The sequence below is a fragment of the Cydia splendana genome, chromosome 17 (assembly GCF_910591565.1).
Source record: "Cydia splendana chromosome 17, ilCydSple1.2, whole genome shotgun sequence".
NCBI lineage: Eukaryota > Metazoa > Arthropoda > Insecta > Lepidoptera > Tortricidae > Cydia > Cydia splendana.
In genome coordinates this window covers 5,560,166-5,577,457 of record NC_085976.1, presented here as the reverse complement: position 1 = coordinate 5,577,457, position 17,292 = coordinate 5,560,166, and the positions used below count along the sequence as shown (strand labels likewise).

Genomic DNA, 17,292 nt, shown 5'->3' with positions numbered 1-17,292 from the left:
CCCGAGCTCCACTATTGCACTAGATACTGCCAGGTTTTAGCATCAGCTCTGTCTGGGGTACTACTCTCCTAAGTGCTCATCAAGATGAGTCGGATGACTAAAACATAATGAGCCTTTGTTGCACGAAACCTGAGTTCCACTAGGAACTGCCAGGGTTCTGGGTAATTTTGTTGAACTGCACGCCGACGTTGCAATTGGCGTGCAGTCGGCGTGCAGTTCCCATACAAGTTGCAGTCGTGTATCGGCCCTAAGTCTAAGTCTAAGTTTGTTTTAATATGCTTATCTTTATTTATAATTTTAGCAGTTCCAAGCAATAGTTACACTAAAGGCGCCATTCATTCATTACGTAAGACATTTTTCGCCAGTTTTTGACCCCCTCCCTCCTATATGTACCTGTACAAAGGTACTTGAGCTCATTTAAGCTAACTCTGCACCGTGTTTGATAGCATAGAGTGTGGAAGTATTATTATTATTTTAAACGTTATAACTTAATTCAAAGAAATTTTAAAAATCGCATCTTTGTGATCTTACGTAAGAACTATAAAAACCCCCTCCCTCCCTCTTGTAAGAAAAAATAAGATATGTTCGATCCCCCTCCACCCCAAAATCGTCTTACGTAATAAATGAATGGCGCCAAAACTGTTTCTCGAACTTAAAATACCCGATTTAAGTTTGCTAACACAACATGACTGTGATCAGTTTATCGGCGTCACAGAACAGAACATACGAGTAAATTGACCTCCACAGTGAATATACAGCAAGATTTATTGTTCTAGTAGATATTCACACAAACTTAATTGCTAAATTGGGAATCAAGAAGCGAGCTGGGTCTGAATCCAAAATTTTAACCCACTTTTGTATTCATCGATGTTAATGGCGTAAGCGCCATCGACATTATTGAAATTTAAAACACCACATAGGTATCGTTGTCTGAGTACCCACAACACAAGCCTTCTTGAGCTTACTGTGGGGCTTAGTCAATTTGTATAAGAATGTCCAATATTTATTTATTTATTACTAATGCCATCTGTTAGAGAAATAAATAATTAACATTAGCACCAATGTTAATTCATTATTTTGCCAACAGATGGCGCTAGTAGTAATATAAAGTGTTAATACTTTATTTTATTTCTTTAGGTTTATAAAATGATATTTTTATGTTTGATAACACATCTAGACATGAATTTAAATTACTATGTTAAATCTCAAACCTAACAGTGCAGTAGTTTTTCCGTAAAGTGCACCACAAGAATGCATAGTTTGTCGAATAGTGATAGGGCTCGCTTCGCTCGCCCTAATAAAGGCACACGGGGCCCGTGCCCAGGGCCCCCATCCTCAGGGGGCCCCGGAGGACAGAGAGTAACAGTATATTTGATTACCCATAATAAATAAAAGATCATAGTAGAAAAATGTTAGTTTAATTTGATTTCTTTACTTTCCAAAAGGGTCCCAAATTCTTATGTGCCCAAGGGCCCCAGCATAGTTTAAGACGGCCCTGGGACGGATGGAATAGAAAACATATTGAAACAACAATAATTATTACAAATAACACAGGTAGGTAACAAAGTTAAAAGTAAATAAATCAAATAAATCGAGACGTGAAGTCGGAAATGGTCTACACGCAGCAATACACCAACACCATACCAACCCTAATCAAATATTAAATGTAAAATATCAAACAAAATCAAATTCAAATGAATGTTATTAAATATTTATCATTCAAAATCAACATTTAAACGTCAATTCTACCAGCAAACATAAGAAAACAACTCAAAATTTGCATTTGATTACTTTGCCTCACATGTGAATTACTGATAGCAAAGTGCAACTTTGCTATCCGTTTTTGAAGTGCAAAGTAAGCCTCAACGAGCTGGTGTGGTGAAAATATGTTTTGTCAGTGGCAGGTACCATCATTCAAGCTCAGCCATTACAGTTAGTGAGATGGTACAAGTGGCGCTTATACTTTTTCATTTCTCATGCTCTGAAAGAGGGTCATTTTTGTTCTATAAGGTGTGCAGAAAATGATACGTTTCTGCACTAGAGCATTTTAAGTTCCAAGTACGATTTTTTTTTACGATAAGAAATTGAAATTTGGGTATAAATGGATTTGTTATACAATTTCCATTCTGATATTTGACTCTCCATTACATAAATAAAGATACTTTTGCCTAAATGGTTAATTGAAAGTACCCTCAAAGAATACTATAAAAAATTATACTAAGTGATGTTTTTACACTCTTTTTTTTTTGCGCAGTCGTGTAAAAAAGGACTTCCACTTGTAGGGCACTGGTGTCAGAACCGAACACTGTCGGAGAGATCAAATCAGCGAGACTCCGCTGACTTGGTCATCTCGAGTGAATGCCAGTCCAGTGGTCGATGACCATCCGGGCGTCCCAAGTACCGCTGAAGGGATCAAATGGACACACAGGCCGTTCTAGCCATCCTTTAAGAAATAAAAAATGAGTTTAAAGTTTATTTAACCCAAGTAGAGAATGCAATCCCGCATGACGAATTCAATTCCGGTATTCCGCGGGATTGTCATTTTCAGTCCCGCTGGATCCCGGTATTTGCGGGATCCCGCAAGTTAGTATACAATCTTACGAATTGGTACTAATTTGAAGGTATAAACAAAACGTAAACTAAAATTAGAAATAGTATCTACATTTTGTATTAAGGGTATACGGTACCTATAATTACGGTAATCAAGAATTTACGAACGTGTGTGAAGGCTTAATTAACACGAGTTCATAATTCCTGTACCGCCCGCCGTGGCACACACAATGTTTATCATCACACCAGTGAGGACAAAAGAGGGAAAAAAATAAAACTTCTGCCTAATTTCGGACGTACCTAGTGTACCTACATGATAGCCCTGGGTTCAGATTTAGGATTTACCCACGGACCGCGTCCCCTACGAATAACACCTTTTACGAGCAAGTGTGATGAAATAAATAGACAAATTCGGCGGGATCCCGCTTAATTTACGTGCGGGATTAATCCCGCTTAATTTACGTGCGGGATTAATCCCGCAAATTGCATGCGGGATCCCGGTATTTCGGGATCCTGGTATCCCGGTATTGCATTCCCTAATCCCAAGTAGTTTACAATGAATTTTGTGATTGATTTGTCCACCCTACGAGTAAACAGCTTAAATAAGCGAATGAAGTGTCTTTAACAGTCAATAGCTTCATTACGAAGGCGGCATCGCCATGAGTACCCCCACATTCGACGATGTGTTCCGGCAAATCAGGATCAACTTGTCAGTCATGGGCATCCAGGAAGATAAATCAAGGACTGGGGTGACGTTTTACATCTTTTACGCCATGGTTTTTACAATGGTCTCATCAGAAGTTGTGTTCTTTATCGTTAATATGGCACCGGAAAATTTCCTCGAATTGACTGGCCTAGCTCCGTGCATCTGTGTCGCCATCTTATCACTTTTGAAAATAGCTGCTTTGGCATGGAAGAAAGAAACAGTTTTCTCTTTGGCTGACAAACTGGAAAGGCTTAGTACAGAAAACTTGAGCGACCCTATTAAGTCGGACATAGTGAGTCCTGACATAAATTTGTTGAGAACTCTCATCAATTACTATTTCGTCCTAAACGCCGTGCTGATTTGCGTGTATAACTTTTCAACGCCATTCTATATTTTGTATCATTACCTTACAACGAATGAAGAGATTTTTATCTTGCCTTACGCTGTCATTGTGCCATTCTCTACCGAAACGTGGCCGGCGTGGACATTTGTTTATGTATTTTCAGTAATATGTGGTAAGGATAACTAACAATTCACGCATTTATTACCTTTCTTCATCACGATAAACGATAGATGTCCGCTTTCTTCCTTGAAGATTTCCAGAACGTCCGGTTGTAAATCGATCGCATCTATAACTCTGTATATTTATGTACCTTAATAAAAGTAAACAAAATCTAGTCTCAAATGGTTCCTTAAGCCAGTTGGGGTAGAAGAAAACATGACGATCAAGTAATGTAGGTTAAGTCAAAGGTCGTTCAGCGACTGATCCAGGCGGTTTTGTAATTGGTCGGTTAACCAATAAATGTTATAACTGGGCCATTTTATTTAAAGTTGTCCCCTACACTTTTTTTTCAAAATTGGGATTTTTTTATGTTATTTCTACTCAGAATCATGAGCTCTTTTGATCCTAATAGGAGAAAAAAAGTGTCCCAAGATTTCCATACATTTTTCGATCTTTCCATTCCGAAACCGCCATACAAAGTCTATGAAAAAATGGAAACGGAATGGGAAGAAAACCTTGGGACACTTTTTTTCTCCTATTAGCCCTTCAAGTGGCGGTCAACCCGTGAATGGTCGATGCGAAAACCAGTAAACTGTCATCCACCAGTGAGTGGTTAGTGAGGTGTTGACGTATTTAGAGGTGAAATTGACCGCATTTAAGTATAGTTACGCTCTTCTAGCGCCCAACATTAGGTAGCGAGTTAGAGAAGGATAGCATACCATAAGAAACACATAAAACACTTGGTATAAAATTTGTTGGTGAGGACCATTGATTCGGGAGCGACCGCCTAGTCCGAGGTCAGTCTCGTTTTTTAAGAGGTTGTTTTGTAAAAGAAATTGTATCTTAGGTCTTTTTTATTCATTTAATCTTAAAGATAAAAGTCTTCCTTTGGTAATTAAATAGCAATTACCTCCAATAATCAATTAGTTTGATGGTGGTAGTCATTTTTTAAGGAACCTGGAAAACTGTCATTCTTCCGGAGTTTCATTACGTCTGGTCAAATGTATAAACATTAGAATAATTTAATTGCTATATTCAAATAGCATATATAACGCTGATTCTAACAATATGTGATTTAATATACTTTCAAACATAGAAAAGCTTAATCGACGACTTTGTAAAATTTTCTTAATCTGCGCTGACCACCCACCGGGCCCCGCCACTTGACTACTTTTCGCGTTTTCGGTGGCGCCACTTGAAGCGTTAGGATAGAAAGAGCTCGTGATTATGAGTAGAAATAACATAAAAAATCCCAATTTTGAAAAAAAAAAGTTTAAAAAGTTTAAGTTTAATTTTGTAGGGGACAACTTTAAATAAAATGGCCCAACTACCCGAAAATGTGCAAATTGTTTGTTTACTTTTATTTAAATACATAAAGATACAGACTACATAGGTATAATGTTTTTTTCCACTCTTGTTTCATAACATACCTACCTACCTATTTCAATAATGATTTTTAATACAGGTTTGATTTTTAGGTTTCATATGTGTATTATATTTCACTGCCGTGGATGCAGTGTACTTTACTTTGACGTCTTATGTATGCACAATCTTCGCTGTCCTAAGCAACGAAATAATATGTCTAAACCAACCTACAGGTGATATGTTAGAACAGATAATAAAAAAACATCAAAATGTTCTTGAGTGAGTAAACTTAATACCTAAGTACTTCTTTTATTTTATAGACGGAATGTCTAAAAAACCGGCCAAGTGCGAGTCGGACTCGCGTTTCAAGGGTTCCGTACATTAAGTCCGACTCACGCTTAACTGCACATTTCTAGTAGGTTTTCCTGTCATCTATAGGTAAAGAACTATTTTGTGTATTTATTTCTAAATTTTAGACCCAGTCGTTTCGGAGATAAAGAGGGGGAATGGTCATTTTTTATGTAACACGATATAGTTTGAGAAACTTTATTTTTTAACTTTCTCAGTTACCCCCCAAAAGTGACCCCAAGTTTAAAATACATTTGTTTACGTTACATGTCCATCTTTGGGTCACTAATTTACATATGTGTACCAAATTTCATCTTAATTGGTCCAGTACTTTCCGAGGAAATAGGCTGTGACAGTCGGACAGACAGACAGACGCACGAGTGATCCTATAAGGGTTCCGTTTTTTCCTTTTGAGGTACGGAACCCTAAAACATCCTAAATGTATGTTCTGTAGTTGGCCGTCTACAAAATACATAAATATAAAAATACCTATTTATATATTTATTATTTTAATCAATGTGCGAGTTATTTCAGATTAGCGGAAGATTTGGAGGATATCTTTACATTACCTAATTTTTTCAACGTACTGGTGGGATCGGTACAAATATGCGTTCTTGGGTTCAACTTAATGGTAAAAATAATAAAACATATTACTTTATAACGTTTTGTCAGAAAAAATAATTTAACTAAGGAAAAAAGTATTCCTGTAACACTCTAAAGTCTTTAAACCCTCGCGTTTCTTCTTATTCTTCTACCTAGCGTTATCCCGGCCTTTGCCAAAACTCTACAAAAAACGTGTGTACAAAACTCTCGCGTTTTGTACACATAATTAATGTCATTAGCGGAGTTTTTAATTTCGGAGTTTATAATGTCAATTTAGACCCGTTAATGACATTAATTAAGTATTCCTGTGGTTTTCTTGGTCCTGGTAATTTTTAAATTTCAAGTACACCTTCTTAACTAACGTTAAACAAAGTTTAATTAGGTACAAACTAGAATATTGTTAGCAGGTACTTCAAAGCGTACCGTCATCGCGGCTTTGTCTGATTTTGTAATAATAAATATAGCGTACTTACATAGTTCTAGGAAAGATGAACTAATTAATATTAGATATAGCTTTATTTAATTACTAATTAATAAAATAATTAATTTACTTTCTAAGAATAGTCCAGGAAGCAATATCGATACCTACCAAACTTGAGTAGATCACCAAACAGATTATATTGGACGAATGAGTTACATATAAAATAAACTAGCTACCCGCCCCGGCTTCGCACGGGTTAACAAATTATACACCTAGAAAATCACTCTAATGATAAGTGAAATGTAACCGCATGAAAATCCGTTCAGAAGTTTTTGAGTTTATCGCGAACAAACATACAAACACACAGACGGACGCGGCGGGGGGACTTTGTTTTATAAGGTGTAGTAATAGTAATTTTGACAACATTATTTCGTGTTGAGGTTTAACTACCTTAAGCGATTCATGTCCAGAAAACAGCAGACGTGCATAATGAAATATTTACCAAGAATTGAAGATTACTCCAGTTTCCCCGCGATGTTCTCCTATACGGTTACCATCAGTTTGTCACTGACATAAACGCCGTCGAGAACGTAATTTACTTTCTATACATCTCGCTCGCACTCGCATATTAGTGCAAACGGGACGTATAGAAAGTAAATTACGTACTCGACGGCGTTTATGTCAGTGACAAACTGATGGTAACCGTACTATACAAAGTAGCAACTGTGAATATCGAATGCTATTTCGTAGGTTTTTGAAAACATTCATCGGAGTTAGAACCCGCTTCCTCCGGATTGAAAGTTACATCCACATATAATACTGCTTTGAATAATACCTATTACCGTATGTAAATCCAATACGGATAAATATTTAAACGGTGGTTAGCATAGGACCTAAGAAGTATACCTATTATTGAGTTGAGATAAAATTTGCTCAAAAATACAATGAAAATACCTAATCCATACAAAATTATTTGGTCCGCAATGTACAAGTTAAGAGATACGAGCTTTTCTTAGTAAATTTCAACGCTTGTTGACAGTTTGACTCGTAATGTTTGCAGTACATTGCTGCTCGGTAAATTTTCAATAATTAATTAATGATTGCACGGATGAATAATTTAACTATAGAATTATTCTATATCTGATTTAATTTATTGCCGGTATTGGATTTACACACTGTATATTTTATTGACTAATAATACATTTTAAGTTTTCGTGAAAGCTCGTAATAAATTTGACAAACTGAGCTTTTCTTTAAAGATCTGTATATTTTTAAGTCATTGAATGTAACGCTCGCATAGCCGCCGGTCTCCGGCTAGGAGTTGCTCTCTGTGCCGACCACAACTGCGCTTCTTTTGGATCCCAAGTAGATAGCCTCGGTCACCACGGGCTCGCCTGCTCTACGGGTGCCGGCCGCCTGTCTCGCCATTCCGCCCTCAATGACATCCTGAGAAGGGCGCTCGTCAGTGCCGGCGTTCCCCAAATAGTAAAGCCCACGGAAAGCGCCCTGACGGGATGTCATTGATTCCCTGGAAGATGGGTCGTGCATTGGTATGGGACGCCACTTGCGCTGACACGCTAGCGGCGTCCTACGTTCCATCGACCAGCAGGCGTGCTGGCGCAGCGGCGGACACTCGGGAGCGTCAAAAGGTAGCCAAATACAGCTGTCTCGGCGCCCAATACGAATTCATCGCGTTTGGCGTCGAGACACTTGGTTCGTGGGGCAGAGGCGCACAGATATCGATGCTCCACAAGGCGCTCGGCAAACGGCTGAGGGAGGCAACGGGCGACCCCCGCGCGGGCAGCTTTCTCGCGCAGAGAATTGCAATCGCAATCCACCGCGGGAACGCTGCCTGCGTGTTGGGCACCCTCCCGAGGGCACCAAATTTTGATAGGTATTTTGAATTTTTAGTTTTAGTTATTTTAATTGTAATTAGTTTTAGTTTTATATTCCTGTTTGTCTTTTAATAATTATTATTAATAAACTGTAGATCATATCGTTTAACACAAATTATTCATATTTTCGTAAACAAATATGCGTGCTCAGATATATTTATTTATATCATAATGTTTTTTTTCACAAGTTTATTTAATTTCAGATAGGTGATTGGAACAATGTCCCTGGCTGTATGCTGTTCATTGTGTCTGTTCTCTTTCAACTATTTATGATGAGCGTTTTCGGGGAAAAAATAATTGACGCGGTAAATGATCATATCCATCACTTTGTTCAGTATTCTTAACAAACATTGTGTTGTAATAGTTAATTCATACCATGTTTTAGAGTTTTAAAGTTGGCGAGTCGGCGTTTTTATGCGACTGGTATAAGATGGATCAGAAAACGCAGAAAGTTTTGCTGACGCTAATGATCAGGTAATCTATCTAATCCCTCTACCTTGCGATTCAGCGAGGAAATGCTGCCAGCATCCTTGGCACTATGCCCCAGGGGCCCTCGTTAAATATAGATTTTTAGGTTGTTTTTTTTTTAATTTTATTTTTCTAGTTTTAGTTTTGTAGGTAGTTTTAATTTTAGGTTTCTTTTTATTGTAAGTTATGTGTTGTGTAACATTTGAGTTCTACCTTATCTAAGTTACTTGTCAGACCGGATATGCAGTTAAGTAGCTATAATGAAACGGGGCACAGAATACTATCTATTTGATTCACACTCACGCGGGCCTAAAGGTTATGTAGGTGGCGATAGAGGAACTGCAATTGTTATGCAGTTTGCATTAGAGCAACCACTGTATCGACATCTGTTGGTCGTATTGGATGTGCGCAGTGCAAGAAATTTGCAGTTTTCTATAACTGCAATATTTTCTCCTGAAAACACTGTAGCTCCCACCGAAATATCTCTCGCGCCTGCGTCGGGGATTGCAATTAATTGCGACGATAATGAGAGTGATCAGATAGGAGTCGATATTCTGGAAAGTTTAAATGACGGAGAAATTATAACCACAGTCTGATGCCCATTGATACAGATGTGCCGGAAATGACCACAGTCTTACCTAACTTTGACGTAGACCGCTGCGTTCCCGTACGAGAGTTGAGGCGCAAAACAGCTCCTCCTATAAGCATTCTCCGGGAACAAAGAGCCGAAGAGTAAGCTTGGGTGAAACTATTTCCGGACCGTAAAAATGGATTTAGAGAACAGCGACAAGTCCCCATAACGCCTCTAGACTATTTTCAGTCACGCGTTATGAGCCATGACAAGAGGTTTCAAGCAAACGAGTACCTGTTCTTCGCACTTTCAATGGTTGAGCTCTACAAAGCCCAGCAAAATGTCTCTGTATGCTGTAGATTGCGTCAAAATGGAGCAGAACCTGCTAACGTGGAACGCAATCTTACTGGCATATGACAGACCTAATGGCGATGGCACGTAATTTAGGAGCTCCTCATTTTTACATAACTTTGTCGTGTAATGATTTGCACTGGCCGGACATATTGACAGCACTCTTGGTGGCAGATGGACGTCCCGGCTCTCCAGTGTCAGAGCTTTCTTTCCCGAAGAAACTTCGTCTCGTTGAATCGTATCCGGTTACATTGTGCAGACAATTTATGCTTCAATTGAACACCTTTTTCACCCAAATGAAACGACGAGATGACCCCATACTGGGTCGCCCCATCGTTGATTTTTGGTGGCGCATCGAATTCCAGCTGCTTGGAAGTCCTCACGTGCACATGGTAGTGTGGTGTGCCGACATGCCGTCATTCGATACTGAGGAAGGGATTGCGCTTCTCGATCAAGTTGTATCTTGCGCTCTACCCGATAATAACACGGACCCGGAAATGCGCGAACTGGTACTGCGGGTGCAGACGCATAAGCACACTCACACCTGCTACAAAAAAATCTGTCGGTTCAGGTTTTCAAGGCCTACTGCACCTCGATCTCGAATACGAGCCCCGATATGTTTTCGTCTAGTCAGACCATTTTTTGACGTTCTCGCGTTTGTTCAAAAATAATGTTTTAGTTTAAAAATTACTAATATTTAATGCTTATACTAATGTAATTTAATTTTATATGCTAATACTCTGCAATAACTAAATCGAAATACAAGAAATACCGTTTGTACTGAAAGAAAAAAATTACGATTTTTTATTTTTTTATTGACGGGTAGGATTATAATTTATAACAGATGTGAAAAGGGCTATTACTAGGGAAAGCAACAGGGCTCTGCCAATGTACTGACACTTTTGTTTCGAGCCCATGCATGCAGCAGTGCTGTAGGAGAGGACAATACGATTTGGACAACGTTTTTGAAAAGTACGTTTTTTCAGCAATAATAGTCTCATACAATTTTATTATACGATCAAAATAAACTACATTAAACATTACTATTATGGTTCCCATTACTGGGTCATTTTATGTTCATGTGTAAAATTTATTACAATAAACAAAATTGTTGCGTGGAACTAGACGAAATAATTTGCATCGGGGCTCGTATTGGAAGAAGATGAGGCAATACGAAATGACGGCCGTTTCTATATACTTAAGAGAGAAGAAGGTGAAGAGGACATCAATAATTACAACCCACGTATGATGAGCATGCGGATAGGTAATATAGATATTCAACCTTGCGGCACCGCAACGGGAATCGCGTATTATATTACCAAGTACATATCGAAGTCCGAGCCAGCAGAAGTTTCAAAAAGTATTCGCGATGCCATGAAGCGAGTACAGGAGAAGGGCGGCAGTATGGCTAAGCAAGTGTTTGCTATGCAAAACGCTATATTGACACACAGGGAAGTTTCAGCATGTGAGGCAGCAGTGCGGTCATGTCATAAAAAATGCGTGATTCTTCACGAAAAGTAATTTTCGTAAATACCTGCGTCCCGGAAGAACGATATCGGATGTTGAGGGTGGATGACGGTGCCAATGAACCGTATCAAAATATTTTCGACCGCTATACGTCTAGACCGCTTATATTGGAACAATTAAGCATAGGAGAGTTTGCAGTATGGTATGAGCCAGAAACGCGTAACAACTACACCGAGGATGACCAGGATGCCGACGCTTACGAGGATGCTGCTGAGGACAGCGCACCACAGCGAACAATCACACTGCTTGATAACCGGGGAAAGATGAAGAAGCGAAACCGGCCTGCTGTGTTGCGTACAAGGTACTATATACCAAATTCCGACCCTGAAGGCTATTATTACTCTCTTCTGGCGGCGCATGTCCCATTCCGTTCTGAAAGAGAACTGAAAGAGGGACACAATACGGCCAAAGAGGCGTTTTTCGCAAAAACGGAACTTCTACGACGTCTGCAAGAGGGTAGTAGTGCAGAATACATGGCAAGATGGGAGCAAGAAATTCAGCAAGCAATTTCACGCGTTGTTGCTGAAAATTTGGCGGCTGACGCAAACGCAGCTTCAGGTGATGCAAATGTGGGTGATATTGCTGACTTGAATCAAATGCATGAAAATGAAGGGTTTGCATTAGAAGAGGTCGATGAGGCTGAGGTGCGTTTCATGCCTGACCTATAGTACGCAGCAGCTGTTAACTCCATGAACATACAACAACGAGAGTTGTTCAAAAAAGTTTCTGATCAGCTACTGCGTACAGAACACAATCGTGAGTCTTTACGGATCTTTATCACTGGTGGTGCAGGTACGGGGAAAACTTTCACATTCAAACTCATAGTAGAGCAGATTTATCGCCTCACCAACAACTCAATCAGCAAAACTGTAAAGGTTACAGCGCCAACTGGGGTAGCTGCAAGACTAATTGGGGGCGCTACATTGCACTCCACATTTGCCCTTCCCATTGAAAAAGGCAGAAACGAAACGATGCGTCTTTTAACCGGTGAGCGCCTCCAACGGGAAAGGCAAAGATGGAGTGGAGTGCAATGGCTCATCATTGATGAGATTTCTATGGTTCCATACACTACACTACGTAATGTCCATCTCAGGTTACAGCAGCTGAAGATGTCTGATGATTTCTTCTGCGGTATTAACATCCTACTGTTTGGAGACCTGATGCAGTTGCCTCCCGTGTCTAAATCGGCTGGCGGTGCGTACTGCTTCAAGCAACCGCAGAATTTGGAATCCGAGGTGAACTTGTGGGCGATATTTAGTTTTTGCGAGCTACCTCAGAATATGAGGAAAGCAGATGACACATCTTTTGTGGACATATTTAATAGTTTACGGGTCGGTCAGCTTACAATGCAGCAACTGGAAGTGTTGGATCGTCGTCGAGTCCCACTTGTCGGTCAATTTGCAGATGGCGAATGCGTATGCATATTTCTCACGACCCAGCAGGTCAATGATTATAACAACATGATGACCAATAAGCTGGCTCAGTCATGCTTGATGTACGATATTGTTGCGGTAGACGTGTCTCTTGAGGCTAAGACCTATGGACAGACGCCGAAGGCGGAATTTGTATCTTCCGACCCTAATAAAACCGGAGGAATTCCTAAAGCTGTGTAAATATTTTGCTGGGCTGTGACAGTGCACAAGCTGCAGGGAACTAAGCTAGACAAGGCTGTCGTAGATCTTGGCATCAAAATCTTTGCCAAGGGTCAGGCGTACGTCGCACTAAGTCGCGTCAGGCACTTAGAAGGCCTGGCAATTAGCGTCCTAGATCCTACGAAAGTTATCAACGACCCACATGACAAAAAGTCTCTCGAAGAGCTAAATTGCCTCAGGAATTTTCATAATTAGAGTCTGGCTAGCCAAATTTTGTTCACAAATATTTCCATGTTGTATCACCAATTGTATATGATTTAAAAAAAAAGTTAAAAGTCTGTTGTCAATTTATGTCATTCATTCAAATTGTTCGCGGTTTATAAGGCGTTTATTTTAAATAATATTAATAATGACTATACCGAGTGAGGTCCTCAAACTATTATATAAGCTCGTAAATAATTACGACAATGTTCGAAGTCTACGTGAAGCGTTGTATAACAAAAAACTGCAATGTTTACAAATCGTAAAAAATGTAGTAGGTTGGTTTGGTGCTCTATTAATATTTTGATACTTTGAGTAATAATAGTTCTAACATTTGCCTATAACTTTGATTAAGTACGTAAATTTATTAATACCTGAATGTCACAAACAGGACAAGTGTGTAAAAAAACGGATTAAAATAGAAGTTCTGGAAAATATCAATAAAATCAAAACATTGGAACGTAAACATATGTGTTTGTCGTTGACTGTACTTTAAATAGTGACAGAAATTATGTGAGCTTACTTTGAGTGCACGTCAACGTATATTTAACTTATTTCCTTAGGTACCTTTCGTGTGCACAGATAATCAAAAATATATTCTAGTATCAAAACTATAATTTCTAGTACACAAAGTGTGACCAGCCCAAGATTTTTTCATTTCCCGCCAAAAATTTGTGTAATATTTCAGTAGCTAGGCTCTAACTCCTACATTTATTAAGGTACCTAATTCATCTGTGTCACTAAAAGGTATTAAATAAATAAAATAATTAAAAAATTAAAAAACACGACTGTTTCCTTAAAGTGAACTGAAAAGTAAAAAATATTTTTTAATAAACCCAACAAGACTTTTTTATCATCTTGGTTTATCATCTTGACTGTTCCTGAACACTCTCGTCTGCATTTTAAATATTTCAATTCAATCGCAGTCGGGGGACCTTGTCGTAGGTTGTTAATAATTTCAGCCTATATACGTCCCACTGCTGGGCACAGGCCTCCTCTCATGCGCAAGGGGGCTTGGGATATAGTCACCACGCTAGCACATTAAATTTAATCTCTTATTTTATTATCTTGCAACATCTTTTTTATTATCATTTGTAAAATAATAAATGCTAAAAAATATTAAGTTTCAAGCTCGTATTATAGTTTTTTTAATGTGCTTTAAATTACGTTGAGCAAGTTAATTCGCTCCGAAATTGTTTATTTTCAGGACTCGTAAACCTACACGCCTGACTGCGTTTAAATATTCTGTCATTTGCTATGGAGGATTTACTAAGGTATGAATCGTTGTTAACTTGTTATCTTCACAACATGTTCTTTAAAAAGGTCTTGAGAAATACAGAAACCTGTAATGATATTGGACAACTCCGTAGATCTTCGGTAGGTATTTGATTTTTAGGGTTCCGTACCTCAAAAGGAAAAAACGGAACCCTTATAGGATCACTTGTGCGTCTGGCCATAGAGTAATAAAAGTAAAGAAAGAGTGGTGGTAACTCCGTACATCAGTTTCTTACCAAAACGCGCGTTATTTCGTAGTCGACATCTAGCGTCAAGTTGCGGAATTTATCAGTACTGCTTGTTGACAATAGATGTCGCGGCAAACAAAAACTCTAATGTCCTACAATTTTCAGCTAATATTATAACCGGATTAACTGGAAGTCTATTTTCAACTCCTTCTGCTTATAATATTAGTTGCAAATTGTTTTAGTAGTACATTTTTTGTCAGTAGCGACACATGTGATTTATTTAAATGAATTTAAAAATTGGGGGGTAAATGAGACATAGACTGGTCATATTTTTCATAAAATCGATTTCGACTGGCAAATCATATTACTTTTTGGCAACCGGGTTTTTTAACCTAATTAGACCCCGCTGAATCCGGTTGCTTGATCGAATTCTTGACCGGTTGTGAAATATTTGATATTAAAGGTCCCTTTATTTAGTTTTTCGTAAATAATTCTTAAACGGTGGCGCATAGCAAAAAATGTTCTATTACATAAGTAATCTGCATAAAATTGCCTACAAGAAAGATTCAGTACAATTTTTCGCTAGGATCAATATTCAAAGAGATATTAACGCGGGAAATTCAATTATAATCAGATAATCACTTCTAAGATCCCTTTTTTAGTTTTTCGTAAATAACTCTTAAACGGTGGCCAATATCAAAAAATGTTGTTAAACGTTAATAATCTACAAAACATTTTGTACAAAAAAGATTCAGTACACTTTTCGCAGGGATCAATATTTAAAAAGATAATAAAGAGGGAAAGTTAATTATAATAAATTCTAAGGTTCCTTGTTTTTATTTTTTCGTTAATAATTTGAAAAGTATGACTCATAGCAAAAAAAAATCTTATACAAAAATAATAAATATAAAATTACCTACAAGAAACATGTAGAACACTTTTCGCTAGGATCAATATTTAAAAAGACAAAACAGCAGGTAAGTTAATTATAATCAATTTTAAAGTCCCTTTTTAGTTTGTTGAATAACTACTAAAACGGTGTCCCATAGCAAAATAGGTTTTATTAATAAATAATCTACATAAAATTTTCTCCAAAAACATCTTAAACTTTTTTTCTCTAGGATCAATATTTAAAACGATATTAAAGGAAGAAAATTAATTACAATCAGTTCACAGGTCACTTTTTTTTTAGTTTTTCGTAAATAACTCGTAAACGGTGGCCCGTTGCAAACAAATATTATACATAAATATTGAACATAAAATAATCCACAAAAAAGGTTATGTACACTTTTTCGCTACGATCAATATTTAATGAGATATGGCTATTTTCTTAAATGACTTCTAAAATATTTATTTTAAAATTTCCAAAAAAAATATATTTGATATTTACAAAATGAGCTTTTTCATTTGGTATGTAACACGACATAGTTTAAAATTCATTTGTTTACGTAAGATGTCCGTCTTTGGGTCACGAATTTACATATGTGTACCAAATTTCAACTTAATTGGTCCAGTACTTTTGGAGAAAATGGGCTGTGACAGATGGACAGACAGACAGACGCACGAGTGATCCTATAAGGGTTCAGTTATTTTTCCTTTTGAGGCACGGAACCCTAAAAACTAAAAATAAGTGACATGTGAATTGATTGTCTTTCTTCCTTTAATATCGTTTCAAATATTGATTCCAGAGAAAAGTGTTCCACATGTTTTTCGTAGATAATTTTATGCCAATTATTTATCTACTTACAAGAACATTTAGAACTTATTTTGCTATGAGCCTTATTTTACGAGTCATTTACGAAAACCTAAAAATAGGGTCCTGGGAATAATTTCATAATGAAACAATACTTGATTAAAACTTGGAAACTTTATGGGCGACCCGAAATAGTCTGCTAGTATTAAAAATTATAAATAGTTAAATAGTTATTCCTCTAGCCGCCCAGACGTCAAAAATTGCCAAGAAAAATAGAATTTCGATTTGTCAAAACAAAGATTCGAATTAGAATGAAACAAGAGACCTTTTTATAGGTCTCTGGGTCGCTAGAGGATAACTACCATTACGTAAATTTATAATCAATAACTTACACGTGAGCAATTTAAACATACATTATGAACAGAAACGAGAAAAATATAAAATTGTAGTCTATAAATATAATATTTTATTTTCAGATAATCAGTAGCTCCTGGTCATACTTCACAATACTACGAACAGTGTATTCACCAGAAGACCAATAGAAACACGTTTTGATTCATGTTAACACCTATCAAATATTAAAAAGTGTACTGCGCATAATTATATTCAATATTAGTTATGTGACGGTAATCGCACAATATTTTTTTAAGTAGTGAAATAATATCTATAAAAATCATCATATTTACTATCATTATATATTCATCAAATAAAATACTTGAACCTTATTATTACGTTTTTTTTTCGCCTAGAGTAGGTACCTATTGGAATCATATAATTATAATATACAGACCCGGAACCCCTAGGTAACTAACTATCTTTGGGACTGTTAGCAACCTTTGATTCTTTCGGTTAAAAATATTTTTCTTTGTCATTTTTATATAGTGAAGAGACTTCATTAATTACGTAATTATGTCGTACTGTATCGTTAACAGATCAATTACAAACTGAAATACATGTCATATTACGTAATTATGTC

At 37.4% G+C, this 17,292-nt stretch overlaps 1 protein-coding gene and 1 long non-coding RNA gene across 2 annotated transcripts in view; one reads left to right on the top strand and one right to left on the bottom strand.

Moving 5' to 3' along the window:
- The window catches only part of LOC134798737 (uncharacterized), a 432,480-nt gene that overhangs the window by 36,527 nt on the left and 378,661 nt on the right, over positions 1–17,292 (bottom strand). The window lies entirely within an intron of this gene.
- LOC134798711 (putative odorant receptor 85d) lies at positions 3,191–16,892 on the top strand. The gene is made up of 7 exons (XM_063771095.1): positions 3,191–3,771; positions 5,237–5,402; positions 6,006–6,102; positions 8,594–8,695; positions 8,776–8,864; positions 14,368–14,434; positions 16,793–16,892. The coding sequence occupies exons 1-7, from the start codon at positions 3,210–3,212 to the stop codon at positions 16,856–16,858; spliced, it is 1,149 nt and encodes a 382-aa protein (XP_063627165.1). The 5' UTR covers positions 3,191–3,209; the 3' UTR covers positions 16,859–16,892.